General features: G+C 36.1%; 2 protein-coding genes across 4 annotated transcripts; both read right to left on the bottom strand.

The window, feature by feature from the left end:
* Positions 1 to 1689: 1689 nt before the first annotated feature.
* On the bottom strand, positions 1690 to 11670 carry LOC126688909 (FIP1[V]-like protein). 3 transcript variants are annotated; one of them, XM_050383842.1, is made up of 9 exons: positions 10875 to 11667; positions 10239 to 10456; positions 9886 to 10012; positions 9478 to 9546; positions 9256 to 9378; positions 9073 to 9174; positions 8773 to 8987; positions 6351 to 8178; positions 1690 to 2630 (listed from the first exon to the last, which is right to left on the bottom strand). In XM_050383842.1, the coding sequence occupies exons 1-9, from the start codon at positions 11433 to 11435 to the stop codon at positions 2103 to 2105; spliced, it is 3771 nt and encodes a 1256-aa protein (XP_050239799.1). In that variant the 5' UTR covers positions 11436 to 11667; the 3' UTR covers positions 1690 to 2102. The 3 variants fall into 3 exon arrangements, 2 of the variants coding, with proteins under 2 accessions (XP_050239799.1, XP_050239800.1); XM_050383843.1 differs by having other exon boundaries at positions 9274 to 9378; XR_007644367.1 differs by having other exon boundaries at positions 2399 to 2630; positions 5849 to 8178; positions 10875 to 11670.
* A 3584-nt stretch (positions 11671 to 15254) lies between these two features.
* LOC126688908 (LEAF RUST 10 DISEASE-RESISTANCE LOCUS RECEPTOR-LIKE PROTEIN KINASE-like 1.2) lies at positions 15255 to 17394 on the bottom strand. Its single transcript, XM_050383841.1, has 3 exons — positions 16566 to 17394; positions 15665 to 15706; positions 15255 to 15543 (listed from the first exon to the last, which is right to left on the bottom strand). Exons 1-3 carry the CDS (start codon positions 17302 to 17304, stop codon positions 15428 to 15430), a joined length of 897 nt encoding a protein of 298 aa, XP_050239798.1. The 5' UTR covers positions 17305 to 17394; the 3' UTR covers positions 15255 to 15427.
* Between the last annotated feature and the right edge of the window lie 292 nt (positions 17395 to 17686).

Below are 17686 nucleotides of genomic sequence, written 5' to 3'. Positions count from 1 at the left end.
TTGAGGTTGCAACTAAAGTTGAGATGATCTTGATTCACAACAAAGAAAACTTCAAAATAATCATTGTTTTTTTACTTTTTTGGTCGAGGATCATATCAATACCACACTAAATAGTAGTTAAAAAAATGACAAAGAAACCAAGAAACTGAGGGCTAAAACAAAATCAAAAGGCACCTAACCTATGGCATGAAGATGAAAGACTATGGGTAAGTGTATATAAAGTAGTAGAAGTGCAAGAGGTGAAAAGGGTGAGTGAAAACATAAAAAGTTTTGTATTTTGTGAGAGAGAGGAAAGTTTTGAAACAATGAACTTAAGAAAATAAAGAGTTTTTATTTTTTAAATTTTAATTAGTCCTTATCTATAATGTGGCACTTAAGAAATGTCTTGATACAATGAATCTAAGATTATAAAGAGTTCTTATCTTTTGAATATTTTTTCATGGGAATTATTTTTTGAATTATAATTAGTCTTTATCTATGATGTGGCACTTGAGTAAAGAATTTATGTGAACAAATTCCTTGTTAAAGAGGGTGCCACATGGCAGAATCTCATATTTTCCCACATGAGGTCTCTGTTTTTATATATTGATATATTGATTGATTGATTGCTTGTATTTAGGATAAATTGCAAATTATACCCCTAAAATTTGTGGGTGTTCAGATTTTGAACTCTAAAATTTCAGAATTTGAATTTTATCCTTATATTTACACCAACTTAGCTAAAAACTTATAATTACAACTACTGGTAAATTTCATAAATACTAGCCACCATGGTCATTTCAGAAATTACCAACCGCCAAAATCATGAAAAAATAATTGAAGTTTTAGTATTGGGTAAGTTCTGAGTTAGAAACTTATAAAGAAGACGAAGAGGCTTGTTAGACTCAAGGACAACCACCTTCCACCGCTTGCAACCTCTGGACCCCTGGTAGGATTGAAATCAAGTAATGGCTTAACCCAGCTCCCTACCATCTAAACCCCTCAAGCATTGTTTCCTTAGTCGGTAGGAAAGGAGTTACTAAGGTCAACTCAAGTAGGATCCCCTAAAACAAAATACCCTTTTTTTTTCTTTTTTTCTTTTTTTCTTTTCTTTCTTTTTTTTATTAAAAACACACACACACAGTTACAAGGGAAGGAGACTATGAACTTTGTGTAGTCAACTCTCTAGTCTCAACTTCTAACAATCAGTCCAGAATCCTTAAAAAATACTAGCTTGAGCCGTGCTCTCTCAATCTCAAGCCTTTTGTCACCAGCTGGTCTAGCTCATACATGAGATTATACTAAATTCCAACTGATTTTTGTTTCATTAGCACCACCATCATCTGCAGGAGTTCAGCCGACTATGCTAAGGGACTAGAGAGTGATCAGGATAACAAAAACAAAAGCTTGTCAGGGACTAGAGAGACAAATCATGAAAAGATTCAAACAAAGCATTGAACTATGTCTACATCAAAAATTCAGATTTGGCTTGCTTCCAGTGCTCTAACACATCCTAAAACGACCAGCCCACGATCCTGTCTAGAGCATAGGATCATTAGACGGAAGCCTTACCCCAAATATTACATCCATGACTAGCACCATATCATCACCATCACTTTTTGTGATGTGGAAATGGAAAGGAAGATCAGAATCAAGCTGGAAAGTTCATAAAGAAAAGACCAGTAGCATTAGAAAAATGGTCTGCTAGAGTTGTTGGGTCAAGAGTAATTGCTTCATAAACATCAGAGAAAAGCTGACAACCCTTTCGGAAACAAAGTTTGAGCAATCCCATAATTATGCATTTTCACCAAGGTTATTGACCCCTTTAGAAAACTTTATTACATACAGGGGAAAAAAACTGAGTAACTCCCAATGTTAATTCTAATTTCTATCTCAGATCCCCCATTAAGGGCTAAAAACAAAAAGGAAAAGGAAAAAAAACCCTGACCTGAGCCCAAAAAATGGATTAGAGTTGTTTATTCCCACTGGCAAGCTTGAAATCCAATTGAAGAATCAATTTGATATCTTATTTCAGAGAAATAACTCTTGTGAGGTGTAACTGAAGCCCTGAGACCAAATCTGATATGACCACAAAAACTAAAGCCAGCTGTAACTTTAAGAACCTAACTTCCACCCCACCGCCTCTTTCGAGCTGGCCTCTGTTGCTTAGTTTCATCTGTATCAATTATCAAATCAACCTGAGGCTTGAGACACATGCCTGGTTCTTTGTTCAAAGTGATGGGCTCCTTAAAGCGCTCCCTACGTTTCTCCATCTTTGCTAATGTCTCAAGAAACCGTTGGTTGTCATAATCCCCAACAAACTTATTTCCATCAGAACCATTGTTGCAGGTCAGTGCTGCATCTTCAGTGGCATATCTCCTTCCAGTAGAGACCTCTGTATTTGGTTCTTCCGTTACTATCTGACCCTCCTCAATGTCCAAATCTTCATTGCGTTCAGTTATAGGAAACTTGTCAAGCCATTTTGGATTGTTTTGGCTGCCCTCAATTTTTGAGGTTTCCGGGTGGACTGCCTTCTCCATACGAGGGTCATTATAATCCATCAAAGTTGTCCGCTTCTCAGTCTTCTGATCTATGTTTTCAGACCTACCATTGCCCATAAAACTTCTGCCTTTGGAACGTCTTCTGGAGGACTGCAAAGTATATTGTCACATATAAATGTCACACATAATTTTATACACTTTAAAGATCATATGAGCAAAAGCATTCGGAGACATGCAGTACATTGCATCATGTAAAAAAAAAAAAAAAAACCCCTTAAAATATGGGATGAAATACAGCAAAAGGACCCAAAAGAAAGTTTAAGAACATTAAACAAGATAGTTTGTTCTTTGGCTGGCAATAGTTTCCAATGAATTTCCAATGTAATTCCTTGCTAGCCCATGCCATTTCAAGATAGGATATCTACCCTGGAAGCCCCTATATATCATTGTTAACAAGCAGTTTAGAGCTTTAACTAGCACCAACTAAATGACCATTTCTACAGTTTTTTTTTTTTTTAATATTAGTAAATGGCCATTTCTACAGTGAAGCTTATTTAAACAAGTCGTTAAATTTAAATTATCACACACATCATTTGAATATAATTGGCTGTCCAATAATCAGGGAGACCCAAATTACTTAGTCAGGCTGTTCTGTCCCCCATGACAATCTTACCCAAAACCCATAAGAAACTCTTGGCAACACATCAAGGAATCCATGGCATCATAAGGTCAAATCTGTCAATCAATTTATATCCTGTCAAACTAATCAATTCTTTAAATCCTTGATGTTTACTTCAAACACAACCAGATAGACTCAAATTAGTAAAAAAATGTAGAAGTAAAAATTCTATCTAGAATCAGTATTAATTCAATAAGGATGGTATGCAAATCACAACCAGTAAGAGTTGGAGAAAATGCAAGATATTCTCATGCTGAATATATACCTCAGAGAAAAAAGAAAGAATAATAATCAAAATAAATTCAAAACAAACAACATAAAAACCAAAATGAGATCTCACTAATTGAGCTGTGAACTATATTAAGTGTAACATCATTATAACAAAACATATAATTAACATTTCTTCCTTAGCATTGACTGCTTAATTATAGGCAAATATGGCAAAGCTGAGAAGCATGACAACCAAAAAGCTAATACAGAAAATGTAGAAAAGAATCACCCTCTACCTCATATATTGATATATCAAAGATCATATAGGGATCTCTGATATGAGAAGAAAGTTGTACACATAATGGGTGAATTGCAATCTACATTGAACTGGGTTTATCCAAAAAAGAACGGGTGTTTGTTTGTACTCAACTACCATAGATGCCCATCCCCTCCCCCATTTTTCTAACTATTGAATTATCCCCAAAAAAAAAAAAAAAAAAAAAAAAAAAAAAAAAAAAAACCCATAGATGCCCCAGTAGAGTATAATTAATTCTGTCAGGCCAAGAGGGATCCAATACTCATGTGGCAGAGAGTAAATTACTTCCCCAAAAGGGCAGTGAATGAGTGAGAGAGAAAGAGGGAGAAAGAAGCAATGAAATTATACAAAAACTACAATAACTAACAGCAAGATTAGTATGGCAAAGAGCAAGTTTTTGTTAGTATAGCCAGTAGCAACAAAAACTAAGAACGTTGTCAACTATTCTGTGATAACTTTTTTTTTTTTTTTCTAAGATACATATGGTGGAAAAGAAAACATTAGGCCGGCCCTGACTGATCTATTGAAGATCCATACCGATCTCAAAAATTTGGGACTAAGACTTGGCTGTTTATGTTGTTGCACTTGTTACAACAAATACAGGAGGAGAAATTCAAATCCTAGACCTCCTCATAAAGAAGACCAAACATGCCATTGAGCTACAAGGCTATTGGCCAATAACTAATGTACATGAAGCATAACGTATTAGTACAAAAAGGTATTTACAAGGAGAAATCATAAGATTAGATTCACTAAAATTAGCATTTCTACTCCGCAATCTAGTTTTGCAATGAGGCTCACAAAATATCCTATCAAAGAAGTTTCTGTTTTGAGGGCTGAAGAATTTGAATTTTTTATTATTATTTTTTATATTTCTTATGTCTAGGTGTCAATCCCCAGTCCCTACTACAGTGAGGAGAATTCCTTTGTCAAAAAACTATTTTTTAACAATTGAGATAAAATGAGATGTGCATGCAAACAAGATATTTTATGAAGAAACTTCCAAATAAAATATGTAACATTAGAACAAAAACCATATTCAAGGAAAATTCTGAAAACTAGTAACACCTTTTATTTTCCCCTTTGGCATTGCCAGACAGCATGTACGACCAACACAATTAGTTACCAGTCACATTTTTCATGAGAGGCATTAATTTACACACTGAAGCATCCATGTAGGAAGACAAGAAAGTCATTAACTAGTCATATGAATCCCATCCCCAATTCCACCAACCATAAATGCAACACCTGGACTACAGTGCCAAAACAGCTTTGGCAACAGAAAATAAGTGATCTCTCTCCTTCTACATTAGTGGAAGCAACATCAACCCAAGCCCCGCGAGAAATTCAAATTTGTTTCCAATATATGCAATAATGTGATTTTCAACAGTCCTCAAGTGGGCATAGTCAATAAATTTTAAGATGGATTGTTAAGTCTAGATTGAGGATGTGTCTGGTAGTGGATGCTTTAACAGCCTTTAAGCTCTTTTGACAGAAATTGCCAAAAGTTTGGCAATTTCACTAAAGAGCTTTAAAAGGATCTTCAAGCTGATAACAATTTTTAAGGCTAAAGCTGAAATTTGGAGGTTTTAAGAAAAAGCTATACAATTGACAGTTCAGGCATTATAAATTCAGAAGTTCAAGGCACTGTTCACTGTAATTTGGCAAACAATAAGATCGCACAAGAGCTTTTCAGTTAAACCTCTATATTGCAAAAGCTCAACTTCCTACAGTAATGCCAAATGGGCACTGAAAATCAACCAGCTCCAGAAAACATAGGTCCCAAAAATGAATGAGAAAACAAAAGGAAGTATACACATAAGACCATGCAAGATTATTAGCTGCTTTTGCAAATAGAACAGCAGATATCAGAGTAAACCTCTAAATATTGAAATTGAAATAATATAAGAGGTGTAGCATAAGCATAAAATATTATATAAACAGCAGGTATTTTTCCTCAAAGCAGGAGCATTTTTTTTATGCTATGGTTAAGAATATTTAATCCTATTGGCTAAGAACCACGGATACTGTAAATGTATTTTACATTCAGTTGATATGATGCAGGACAACTCTTATTAGGAATAGGAGAACTCACAATCAAAACACGGGTGACTGTGAGTAGGACAAGTGTGAGTGGGTGTGTTTAAGTAGAGAATTGTTCACCGTTGAGTCTTGGGTAGTGTTCAACTTGGCCAGAATTAGAACCAATAGGTGTGAAAGTTCTGTAGAGAATAATGCTGCACCTCTTTTTTTGAAAGCGAAGTAGATGGTGAAAGAACCACCTCCACAGCCAGACAAATATCAGATTCCAGTTGCCAAAAGAAATGTCAGAGGAAAATTAATAAGTGTCTTGATTACTACATGGAAACATTTTCTCTTCTTTTCATGCCTCAGGCAGTGAACCTGAGATGCTTGTAAGCTTGGCCCAGTCAAGCCATGCTGACACTCGAGCACATGAAGACATGCAGAAATGGTTAAAAAGCTTAACAAAGGAAAATCATATGGAAAAATGAAAGTAATATATAACAAGGGGGAAACAAGGTAGAGTGAACATGCAATGAGATAGCATTAACCAGTATAAACAAGACTTGCCCAACATATGTGGATCACTCATATATTCAAGTACAATGATACAAGGTTTTGACCTAGATTTCCCCAACTTTACCTTTCCATCCCCAACAAAAAAGTTAACTGAATCCCTGCACCTCAGCACTGCCTGCTCATGCTCATCTCTATTTATAATCTCAGAACTTCTATTAATACAGTTGGTGCTACTTCCTTTTTTTATCAGTTTGACTTTATCTCGCTGTATTTGCATTTCATCATTAAGCACCCCATCATGTGCAGATCCATATCTTGCACGAATCTTTTCATGCCTAGTGATTTTGTCATAGGAAAGGGATGCCTCTTCTGAATACAATTTGGCATCTCGATGCCTTAAGATTAATTCATCCTTGGTCCAGTGAAGGACTCTAGATTGCCAGCTATATCGTCTCAGCCCCAGATGGCCCTGATCATCAGGATATACTATACGATCTTCTACATCATCAGCATCATTATAATTATCAAGCCAACCACTGTCCCTAACTTCCCCAGTGCATATATGTCTTCTACGTCTCCCAAATCTTTCACTTAATCTTGAGTCATATGCATTATTTCTTGGAGACATGTTATCATGCTGATATCTTCCAGCTGAATAAGTTTCTCTGTAAAACTGAGAGTCTACTGAGTCACGATCCATCAGTCTCCCATAGCCATCTTCAGTTTCCCCATACCAAGGGTTATCCAAATCTAGGGTGGGACTGTCACCATACCTACCCCCTCTGCCAGAGCTTTTCAATTCTCCCCTACCATATGGTATTTGTCTTTCATATTTTTCATCCATAGAATCCCTATTGCTGTCAGCAAATGAAGCAGATCTCTTATATTTTTCTGGCACAAAGTTATCTTCATGTTTATAATCAAGCCAATGAGAATGGTTTGTTTTCTTCCTAAGCTGGGGTTCACCATGCTTGCTTCTCCAGAAAGTATCCCTTTCTTCAACGCTGCAAGAAGAATACCTTGAATGCAACTGTGACTCCCTATAAGTGAGATGATTGAAGTAATCAGTAGAGTGTCCTTCCCCATAATAATACCAATCTCTATCCCTGTCTTCACTATATACTCTAGGACTTCTTTGTTCGTGACAGTAATCCCTTTCATCCCATTTTTTTCTAACATACGAATCAATCTCATTTCTCAATCTGTAATTACCTCTTGAGTAAGGAGGTTTTCTGTAAACTCTCTCATTGTCATTGTCCATAAACGTTTCACCACTATAACGGCTAGAAAGCTCTTTTTCCCTATGATATGGAATATATTTTCGGTCTTGAAATCCAAAACCTTGATTTGTTTCCTTCCATCTGCTACATTTAACCAAGTCATCCCTGTCACATAGGTCCTCTGCAACCAACATGGGGGAGGCATCATTATTATCTGCAGTGTGAATTTTAGGTTTAGCAACACTATTATCTCTCCTACTGCGATGCTCCTGTTCCTCTCGAATGGAACCTTTATTTCTTGAATTGCCAACACCTGATTTTGATTTGATGTTGCTGCTTTTGAAGTTCTTGTCAGAGGATGTGACAGACGCTGGTAATTCAGCACTAGAATTCAGTGATGACCTTCTAAAAGGACTCTGAGTCTTCTCAGTATCAACATAAACACTATCTCTGGAACCTTCGGAATCACTTCCATAACAGGGTGAGTCCAGGCTAAGCTGACCACGATCGTCAAATGATAATTCTGTTTCCATCATACAAGGATCTGCACCACAGAAATTCCTGCCAACCCTACCCTGTGTTTCGCTAACTGTTTCCATTACTTCAGTGACTCCTGAAGGGCCAACCTTCAGCTTTCGATGGTGATGCCCATTCGCATCAGGGATCTTTTCATCTTCAAGATTATCAGAGCTCAGATTCATTGGGTTAGATGCAATCGCCCGCTGGGAACACCTGATTATACAAAGCAAAAATACTCATCCAATTGGTGGCTTCTGGGGAGGAAAAAAGACTTTAAAGTATGAAATGAGGCTCAAGGCACTAAGTAAACTATTATTAACTGACAAATTTATAAGAAGCATCACCAAAGCAACAAAAATACTTCAAAGAAAAGTAGTTCTACAATGTAATTTCAAATTGACTTTGAAGAAATCTACAATTCACACGCAGTTTTTAGGATTTACATATCCACGTTGCTATCTTCATAATCTGGTAGAAAGCAAGCATCCACAGCAACATGGCATATCCATTATGTTCGTAAAGCATATAATAAAAAGTACACATATTAATTCTTACACTTGTGATTCATGGGATTCAAAATTGGTAAATCTAAGCCTCCTACAAAATTATTACACTGTGGTAGGTCCACAGACAACGTCTTATAATTGCACCAAAATGTCGGATATTGACAGCCTTGTCTCAGCCAAGTCAACATAGACAGATGAAATTCATATAGATGTATTTCTAGAATAGACATATATAACTAAATTCCTAATATAGACAGAGCAATCAGGATTCAGGAGACCAACATACAAATATAATCCAAACCTTTTCAGAGAAGAAGGCCTGTCTGATTTTCTGATATTGCCTTCCAGAGATTCTACAGATGGTTCATTTCCACTGGCATTACCAGAACAGCGAATATCCCTGCCATGTCCATCAGAATCTCCCTTTTCAGATGCCTCATGTACAGGGCTATCTTTATGGTATTCTTCCTCCTTGCCAGAACCAGAGGAGTCCTCAATGGGGTCCTGCACAGTAATCTGCTCCCAAACATGCTGTAAGTAATCAGACAATGGAATATAGCTGATGCATAAGTATTAGGTCAAATTCAAAATGACAGCTAACCTGTATCACAACATCAGAATCCCGAGTACGTGCACGCCTTAAATCCGTAGATGGCTGGCGTTCGCTAGTGCTGTCTTCAACCTGAATTGCTCTACCTCTTGGCTGAAAAAATCAGAAGTCAATAAGTAATCATTTCCAAAAAAGAAATTTGGGGAGGGGAGTAACTTTTTAATTTCAATATACCATTTCAAACTGTCTCACTTTGTTTGATGAAGGAGAAACTATCCTCTGCAATCCAACTTGGTAGCTTTCCTCCACCATCGGATTCTGGCATCCTCTCTCATACTCAGTTTCAGCTTCATGAGCCTATTCTCATAAAAGAAAGAGATGACAGAAACCTCAATACTTGATATATCTTAACAACTTGTCTGATATAAAAATTCACCTAGAAAATTTAAATCCTACCTGGTTAGTTTTTGACGACTCATATATAGGGATCCCAGTCTGCAGGAATGCTTGTTGCCGAATTTGCTCCTGCAATGCATGTCAACGATTCTAATTATCAGGGTTTGTGAAGAGAATCTAATGTAACCAATTGAAAACTTATTTATCCAAAAAAAAAAAAAACAATTGGGAACTTGAGCATAAGCATAGTTCTGCCAACAACATATCAGACATATCATAAGAAGTTCCAGATAAAAAATCCTACCAGCCAGCAATAAATATATTATTTTATGCCAGAAGCCAGACTTAGGGAGCCTTTTTTATGATTGGTAAGTTACACATGCCCAATCTGGGGATAAATCAAATTGACAAGGCACATATGCTACAAGGTGAATTGAGAACACCAAGCATGTAATTGAAGTTATTTACCAGAGATTTGCAGTACTGCTTCCAAGTGTCTTCATTGAAACCAAAATTGAAGAAATTTGTAATATCCACTCCAGGAAACCTCCATGGCTTATCCTCAAATGTATCAATATTTATATCAAGTATGGTCCTGGAAGGAAGAAAAAATGCAGGATTTTTTTATCAAGACACCATAGAATATTCTAAAATGCAAATTCAAAGAGATTATTAAAGGTTTGCTTCTCAATCAATTATTTAAATGGGGTTTTGAGAAAAATGGGAGGCACCACCAACATTAATGACCATGGGAACACAATACATGCTATATGGCACTAAGAATCAGGTTTCTGACGAACCAACATCATAGTGAGACTAACCTATACCAAGGAAGGGAGAAACCATATCCACTTTGACCCACAACCGCATTGGCTGTAGCACGAACTTGAGCAACCTGACTTGCAATTGAGCCTTTGTGCTGGTTGCATGTAGTATCATCCTGGTCACCTCTAGTCAACATGGAAGGATAGGAAGCCATTCCCACAGATCCATTCCCTTTTATATTGCTTGCAAATACTGATCCATGAGGTCTCATGTACTACACAAGAGCACTCCAATTAAAAAATGATCATGGGTTGTTTAAGCATTAAACAGTCCTCTCAGTTACACAAATTATAATAGGCTTTCATGTGGGGAATATGAAATTATAACTTTAAGAATGATCATCAAAGGTTACAATCCCATTAGTAATCGCATCATTTTAGAATAATATTACCCAAAAAAGAAACTATAAACAATTTTGATGTCTTTTTCACTGATAATGTAATAGCATTAACTCATTATTAAAGCAAAACACACACGAGTCTAAACAGTTGGTACTACTGAAGTGAATTAGTCTATGTCTCTATCTAATTCAAAAACCATAGCACTACTCCACATTGTAACAGATAAATCAAACTTACACATTTCAAATTTTACTTCATTCAAAGAACAATTCCACAAATAGACAAAACTACCTTGTACTGCGGATACAGCGAATTACACCCACCCCTCACACCATTTCCTCTCTCCCCATTAGAGCTCGGCTCCAACCCATCGCCGGATTGATTGCCCCGCTTCTGAATCTTACTGGGCCCACTTCCCTCCTCAACAACGACAAAATCATTCTTAACATCACCATCATCCTCATCCTCATCATCAACATAACCACCACCACCACCTCCTACAACCCCTCCATTCCCACCACTCGTACTCGGAAAATTCTTACAATCCTCATCGTTCAAAACTATATTCAAATCATCCTCACTGTCACTATCACTCCCACTATCCATATTCAACTCCGAACCCATTGTTTTCTGTGCCGAACCGTCGTGGACCTCATCAAATATCTGCGAATTGGAACACAGACCCTGGTTAGGGTTAGGTTTATTGGTAACATTGTTATCTTCTTCTTCTTCTTCTTCTTCCATGGGTTCAATGTACGAATTGGCAAGGCCTGGAATGCCATTGATGGCTGAACTCGCTTGGATTTCAACATCGGTGTAAAGATCACCGAAATCGTCGCCGAACTCTTCCATTTCAGTTTAAACCCTGGGAAAAATCAAAGTGAAATTGTTTTCCCTATGGTTTTGGGTAAAGAAAGAATAGCCTCCATGTGTTTGTGTTTTTTCCCAATTGGAAAATAGGAAATCTCAGAGGCTGAGAATCATAGTTGGGGTTTATAGATAATGAGACGCCCTAAAACCCCGAAAAATAAAAATGCATTAAAACCCCAAACAGGGTTTAGGATCTTAAACCCTAGCGTAGCCAATGGTTGATTTTATTTTATTTTATTTTTGAGATAGCGAGGGTTTTGACTCTTGAGAGACTAGCAGCGCTACTTTTTTTTCTTTTTTCTTTTTTCTTTTTTTAAGTCTTATTTTTATTAATTGAAAAGTTGCCAATTTCATTGAATGGATAGAAAACATTTTAAATTCAACAACATTAGGACACAAATTCATTGATTATTGAATTTTCTTCTAAACATGTTAGAAAGTTTATTTAAAAACTTAAAGAGGAATTGTCTAATAAAATAGCGGCAAGACAAGAGGATAAGTCCTCTAATAAAACAAGAAGTTATTTTTTTACCTATAAATTTAATTAGGTTAGTCTTTTAGTATCTTGAAATTTTGAATTTTATCTGAAAAAAAATCATCTTAATTGTCTAGGTAAAATAATAATAAAAACTATCTTTTAGAGCACTCCCATCAGGTGTGTTAAATGTGCCAAATGCTAAATATTTGGCACATTTAACACACCAAACACAAAAATAAGCTCTCATCAGCTGTTCTATATCTCAAAAAATTTAGAACACGTCTACAGTACTATCTCAAATATGAGACGGTACGGAACAAAATGCTATACACTGTTTACCCATATTTAATTCGTTTTTTCTCCCTCCTCCCTCATTTGTCTCTCTCGGTCACTCCGTCTGCAACCCATCGCTCTCTCTCTCTCTCTCTCTCTCTCTCTCTCTCTCTCTCTCTCTCTCTCTCTCTCTCTCTGTGTGTCTGGCATTCTCGCCTCGCCGGCTCGCCGCGCCGTCTTGCCGCGCCGTCTCGCCACGCCGATCTCACCACGTCGAGAGACAGAGATCGCCCAGGCTCGACCCACTTCCATCAGCGACGGCGACGGAGACGGTTTGTCGCTCTTGAAAGGTAACAAACACTGAAGGAAGAAAAAAAAAATGGGTTTGTGCCGATTCAATTTATGATTTAAGTGTAAATTGTAATTAATTTTATAATTGATTTGGTGGATTTGGGATGTGGTTTGTTTAAGGTTTCTGCCGGTGGTGGATGTGAATTTGTGCCGGTGGTGGGTTTGGGTTTGTGTCGATCTCTGGTTTTTATTTATTTTTTTATTTTTTAGGCAGCGTTGGCGGATGTGGGTTTGTGCCGGTGGTGGATGTGGGTTTGTGCCGGTGGTGGGTTTGGGTTTGTGATCTCTCTGGTTGTTTTTTTTTTTTTTTTTTTTTGGTTGAGGCGGCGTTGGCGGATGTGTATTTGTGTCGGTGGTGGATGTGGGCTTGTACCGGTGGTGGGTTTGGGTTTGTGCCTCACTCTCTGGTTGTGTTTTTTTTTTTTTTTTTTTTAAGGCGCCGGTGGTGGCCGTCGGTGTTTGTGCTGGTGGTGACCCTTGGTGATGATGATGATGATGATAGTAGTGATAGGGATAGGGAGGAGGAGGAAATATATTATTTTAATGTGTAATAAATATTATTTTAATGTATAGAATTGAAGAATAGAACATCTGATAAATGGTATGTTGTAAAATGATGTGTTAAAATGATAAAGTGAGTTTTTGGTGTGTTAAAATGGCATTTTTTTTTAGAAAGCTGATGAGAATGCTCTTAAGGTTTAGGCTAATCCTAGGTGTATGTGCCTGCTTCTCGGTTAATGGGCCAACTGTATGATTGGGCTCACAATTAATTTATTGACGTGGGGTTATGAATACCTTACAACGCGAAGTTCCTCTGAATAAAGGTTTAGGCCCAAAAGGATTACTAACCAGGCTGATCGAACACTTTTACCCCTGTTTCCTCCCTCGTTCTCTCTCTATTCTCTAGCTTTTTCCTTTCTAGTGTCTAACTCACTCTTCTGACCTTCCCTTTATTTATAGCTTTCTTTTAGTAGGTCATGAATGATTGTTTTCTAACAATTCTTGTATGGGTGGGACCCGTTTGGATTATTCCTGACAGAGTTGGGCTCCATTTTGGAAACAATATTGGAATTCGTGATAGACGCCGAGTGATACTTGGCAACGATATCTCCTAAGGCACTACTGATATATTCCAAGATGCATCCGAACAACAACGGCATCGAGGCTTGAATAGGCCTCGGCCTAACCAGCCATGCAGTCCAAACTAACTGGTCCCATCAGCAATGGACCTATGACCGTTCTTCGTATAGCCTTGGGCCCAACAACAATGGGCCTGTGACCACACACCGTACACTAGGTATTACCAAATTTTTTCAAAAATATAAATTGTACTTCCTTTCCTTCTACATCTTTGGTTGTTATTTATTAGCCATTGGCAACCAAGACACTTTTTCAAGCATATAAGAGCATTCATAGTAAAATTGCTAAAAATATATATAATTTTTGGCAACTCAAAAACTATTTTATATATTTTAACATCCCATTTTATAATATACCAAACATCAAAGATTTTATTTTAACATTCAACATATTAAAATAATATAAATAACACAATAAAATAATATATCCAACACAATAAACAAAAACCACAACCATCAACACATTAAAATACTATTTCTTTTTAACACCCCACGTTATTTTTTATTTTTATTTTTTTGAATTTAAGCTACAATGAGTAGCTAGAGATAGTAGGTCACTATATCTTAAACTCAATTTTATTTTATTTTATTTTGAATTTATTTCCTTTGCTGTACAATACATTTTTAGATTATTGGTTGCGAAATTGACTATAAAGTCAATTTAGCAACCTTACTGGTGATGCTCTAATAATTATAGTATAGTCATTATGCAATTGCGTTCTATGTCATCAAGGCAAAGTGTTGGAAGGAAGTAGAGGACTTAGAGCTATAGGAGAAGGGGACTTTCGAAATGTGTATAGTGTTATTTGTGTTTAGGGAAAAATTATATATTTTTATAAAGGGTCAAGCTAATGGGTGCCCTTAGGACAATGGTTAACAATTCATTTTAGGAAAATTTTAACACAACTTTTATGAGAACTGGAAAAAGATGTCAAAACATTAATTTTTTTTTTCTTTTCCCATAAAACTTTCTGTAAATGGATAGTTAATCATTACCCTAAAGGTATCTGTTAGCATTTCCCTAGTATTGGTAGTACTTGGTATTAACCCAAATCTCGAGGGCAATTTTTGCATTTTATCGTAATTGTTTTAATTTGCATTTCATATAACACATAACCCTTTGGTATAAGTATAACACATAAACCCTTAGGAATAACTAGAAGCATGACATTTAGCACCCACATGGAGTAAATATTTGGTTCACAAGATAACAAATGTTTTGACAATAAATAATTTGTTTGTAGTGGTCGATTATTCAAAAGAAAGTGTACATTTGGTGAGCTCAGTTTTCATATCGGCTAAAATGTCGAATTTTTCCTGGTCATGTCCAATATTGGCCGGTATGTTGCAAAAGAGGCATCTTGTATTGGTTCACTAATTGGTACAAAAAATACTGACCGTACATCCCGTTACAAAATCGGCAACTTTCGTATATGCTCAAATTCCCCCAAATTTCATCTGGACAAAAATGAAAAATCATGAAGATTGGGCTCGAAGTAGGTTTAGGCCGTGAAAATTGAGACAATGGTTCTAGCATGAAAATTGAGACATTGAAAGCAGTTTATGATAATATTATGGTGCAAATCGTGAAATTATGGAACCTCAAATTAATATTAACTTATGGATTCGAATCCAAATTTTCAAAAGATTCAGACAATACCACTAAGCCACGATTGACGATACAACAATCGTATTATGTCAATTGAGTTTTTTTTAAAAAAAAAAAAAAAGTCTTAATTTCCACTGCTTGGTATTCGATCAAAAACTGGTTTGTATACTGCAACTTTCTTTTTATTGATGAAGTAAAATAGTGTTGCCGCAACAATGAGACCGCCAAAAATCACAGCACCTGCAGGAGGATGCACATGGAGGATATTAGCAACCAGAATCAAAGCATTGGGGATGGGTTTTTCTTTTCTTTCTTTTTTTTTCTTATTATTTTATATAGATTTTAAAGAAGCATTGCTTACCAATTGCAACAAAATTCGGTTCAAACTTGATCATAACACCACCTGAAACATTACAAACAATCGTTACATAACATGAATCAGTCTAAGTCGATATAAATTAAATAATAATGAAATAACGGAAGGGAACATAGTAAATTGAGTATAAATATTTCTTAAAAAAAAAAAAAAAAAAAAAGTATAAACAATGCATCACAAATAGTTTGCATCACGAATACATGCAAGCAGTTTGCATTTATGTTCAAAAGATTGACACTTAATTGTTAAGTACGTTTCAAACCTTAAAAGTTTTAGTATGTTTCATTCAAACTTTTTATATATTTCATTTACAGCTTGAACTTTTCCAAAAAAAAAAAAAAACAACTTTTAAACCTTCTATCATCACAAATGCTCCTAATGTGAATGTCATGCAACACAATCCAGTTTAAATGAAATCTATTATTTATTTCAAACTATAAGATTTAAATGAAACTATATATCATAGGTTTAAATGAAACTTATCTAATTAATTAAAAATCATCAGACTGTTATGGACCTATGCCCTATGGTGTGATATTACTTATGGCCATTTTTTCTTTCAATTCAGCATTAAGTTTGAATGAATTATCCTTCTTCATTTCTAAATTTTATTTTTTATTGTTTTAGTCGTTAAAAATTGACATTTTTATCAAATTGATCAATCCATCTATTATTATCTATCTATAAAACTATCATTAAGTCCATCCAATGTCTCTCTCTCAAAAAAAAGAAAAGAAAAAAAGCCATCCAATGTCAAGACAAAAATGATAATTCATAATACTTAAAAAAAAAAAAAAAAAAAAGTGTTTTGGGGGGGGGGGGGGGGGTGTTTCTATTTTTATTTTATTTTTTTTTAAGATGCAAATGAAATAGTAAGAGCAATTACCCTTGACACGACATTTAATTGAATCTTGTCCATCATTGCAAATGCAAGAGAAATTTTGATGTTGACCACTACTAACTCCACAGAATCCACCGCTGGCTTCACATGACTCACATGCACCATCTGATTTCCATGTCAGCTTAAACCCATCTCGTAGGGCTTGGCCAATCAACCCTCTAGCCAAAACTCCATCTACCTCCTTTGCAATAACTGGGACAGTGACAATGGACTCGCAATATGCATGCCAATCAAACTCTGGTTCTGCTCCCACCATGAACACGAATGAGCGCTTAGCACCATAGTCAAGACACGTTATAGGAGGATGTGAAGGTGGGTATAACGTGCAGTTATAAAAGAAACGTAACATAGTGTTGCCTAAGGTATAGTTCAACAAAGAAGAGGTGCTTAGGTTAACATCATGAGGTATTCTTGGACAATTTGTGTCTTTAACTTCGAGGTAGTTGAGGGTGAGGGTATGATCAGAGTAGTTGATTGCTTGAACACTGTAGAAGGTGTTAGAGAGATAGAGGGTTGTTGGGTTTTTATTATTGCATGAGAGGTTAAAGCCAGGGTATCCACAATGTTGAAACATTTGGTTTTGGTGCCAGAATGGGTAGCCAATGGTGACACCATTGCCACAGTCAAAAGGAGGACAAGTAGCATTGATGTAGGTGAAGAGGAGGTTGATGAAGAAAAGAGAAGGAAGATAGTGTGCCATAGAAGCCATGAATGAGCTTGGCATACTGTGTTGTTAGGGGATTGGCAGTTTAGCATTTGATCTCAGAGACAAAAGTGGACTTTAACAAATTTGATCTAGGCTGTTATAGTCCATTAATTATTTGATATTCTTTGTTTTGTTTCTTTGATTAGATTGTAGTAATAATATTAGAGAGAGGGTCCAAAACTGAAGTCAACGGAGCAAGTAGCTAACCAAGAAAAAGTCATTTTATTTTGAGAATAAATCATTTGTTTTTAGCATTTTTCTTTTTTTAATTATTGCTAAGACATCTGTTTATAGCAGTTGGTGATCAGAAGATTATAATTTATATCATGAAGCATGTGTCTTCGTTGGGGTCAATCATCAATCCTACTCGTACAATATAGCTTAGCTTAACTTTGATTTT

The sequence above is a fragment of the Quercus robur genome, chromosome 6 (assembly GCF_932294415.1).
Source record: "Quercus robur chromosome 6, dhQueRobu3.1, whole genome shotgun sequence".
In the NCBI taxonomy this organism is placed as follows: domain Eukaryota; kingdom Viridiplantae; phylum Streptophyta; class Magnoliopsida; order Fagales; family Fagaceae; genus Quercus; species Quercus robur.
This window is presented reverse-complemented; position numbering and strand designations above follow the sequence as displayed.

Bases quoted from the DNA above. Each gene is read 5' to 3' on its own strand.
- LOC126688908 (XM_050383841.1), bottom strand. From the start codon at position 17,304: ATGCCAAGCTCATTCATGGCTTCTATGGCACACTATCTTCCTTCTCTT. The intron at 15,707-16,565 runs GTAATTGCTCTT...GTAATGTTTCAG, and splicing joins AATTAAATGTCGTGTCAAGG to GTGGTGTTATGATCAAGTTT. The intron at 15,544-15,664 runs GTAAGCAATGCT...ATCCTCCTGCAG, and splicing joins ACCGAATTTTGTTGCAATTG to GTGCTGTGATTTTTGGCGGT.
- LOC126688909 (XM_050383842.1), bottom strand. From the start codon at position 11,435: ATGGAAGAGTTCGGCGACGATTTCGGTGATCTTTACACCGATGTTGAA. The intron at 9,547-9,885 runs GTAAATAACTTC...CATGCATTGCAG, and splicing joins AGCAGTACTGCAAATCTCTG to GAGCAAATTCGGCAACAAGC. The intron at 2,631-6,350 runs GTAAAGTTGGGG...TATACTTTGCAG, and splicing joins TTTTTGTTGGGGATGGAAAG to TCCTCCAGAAGACGTTCCAA.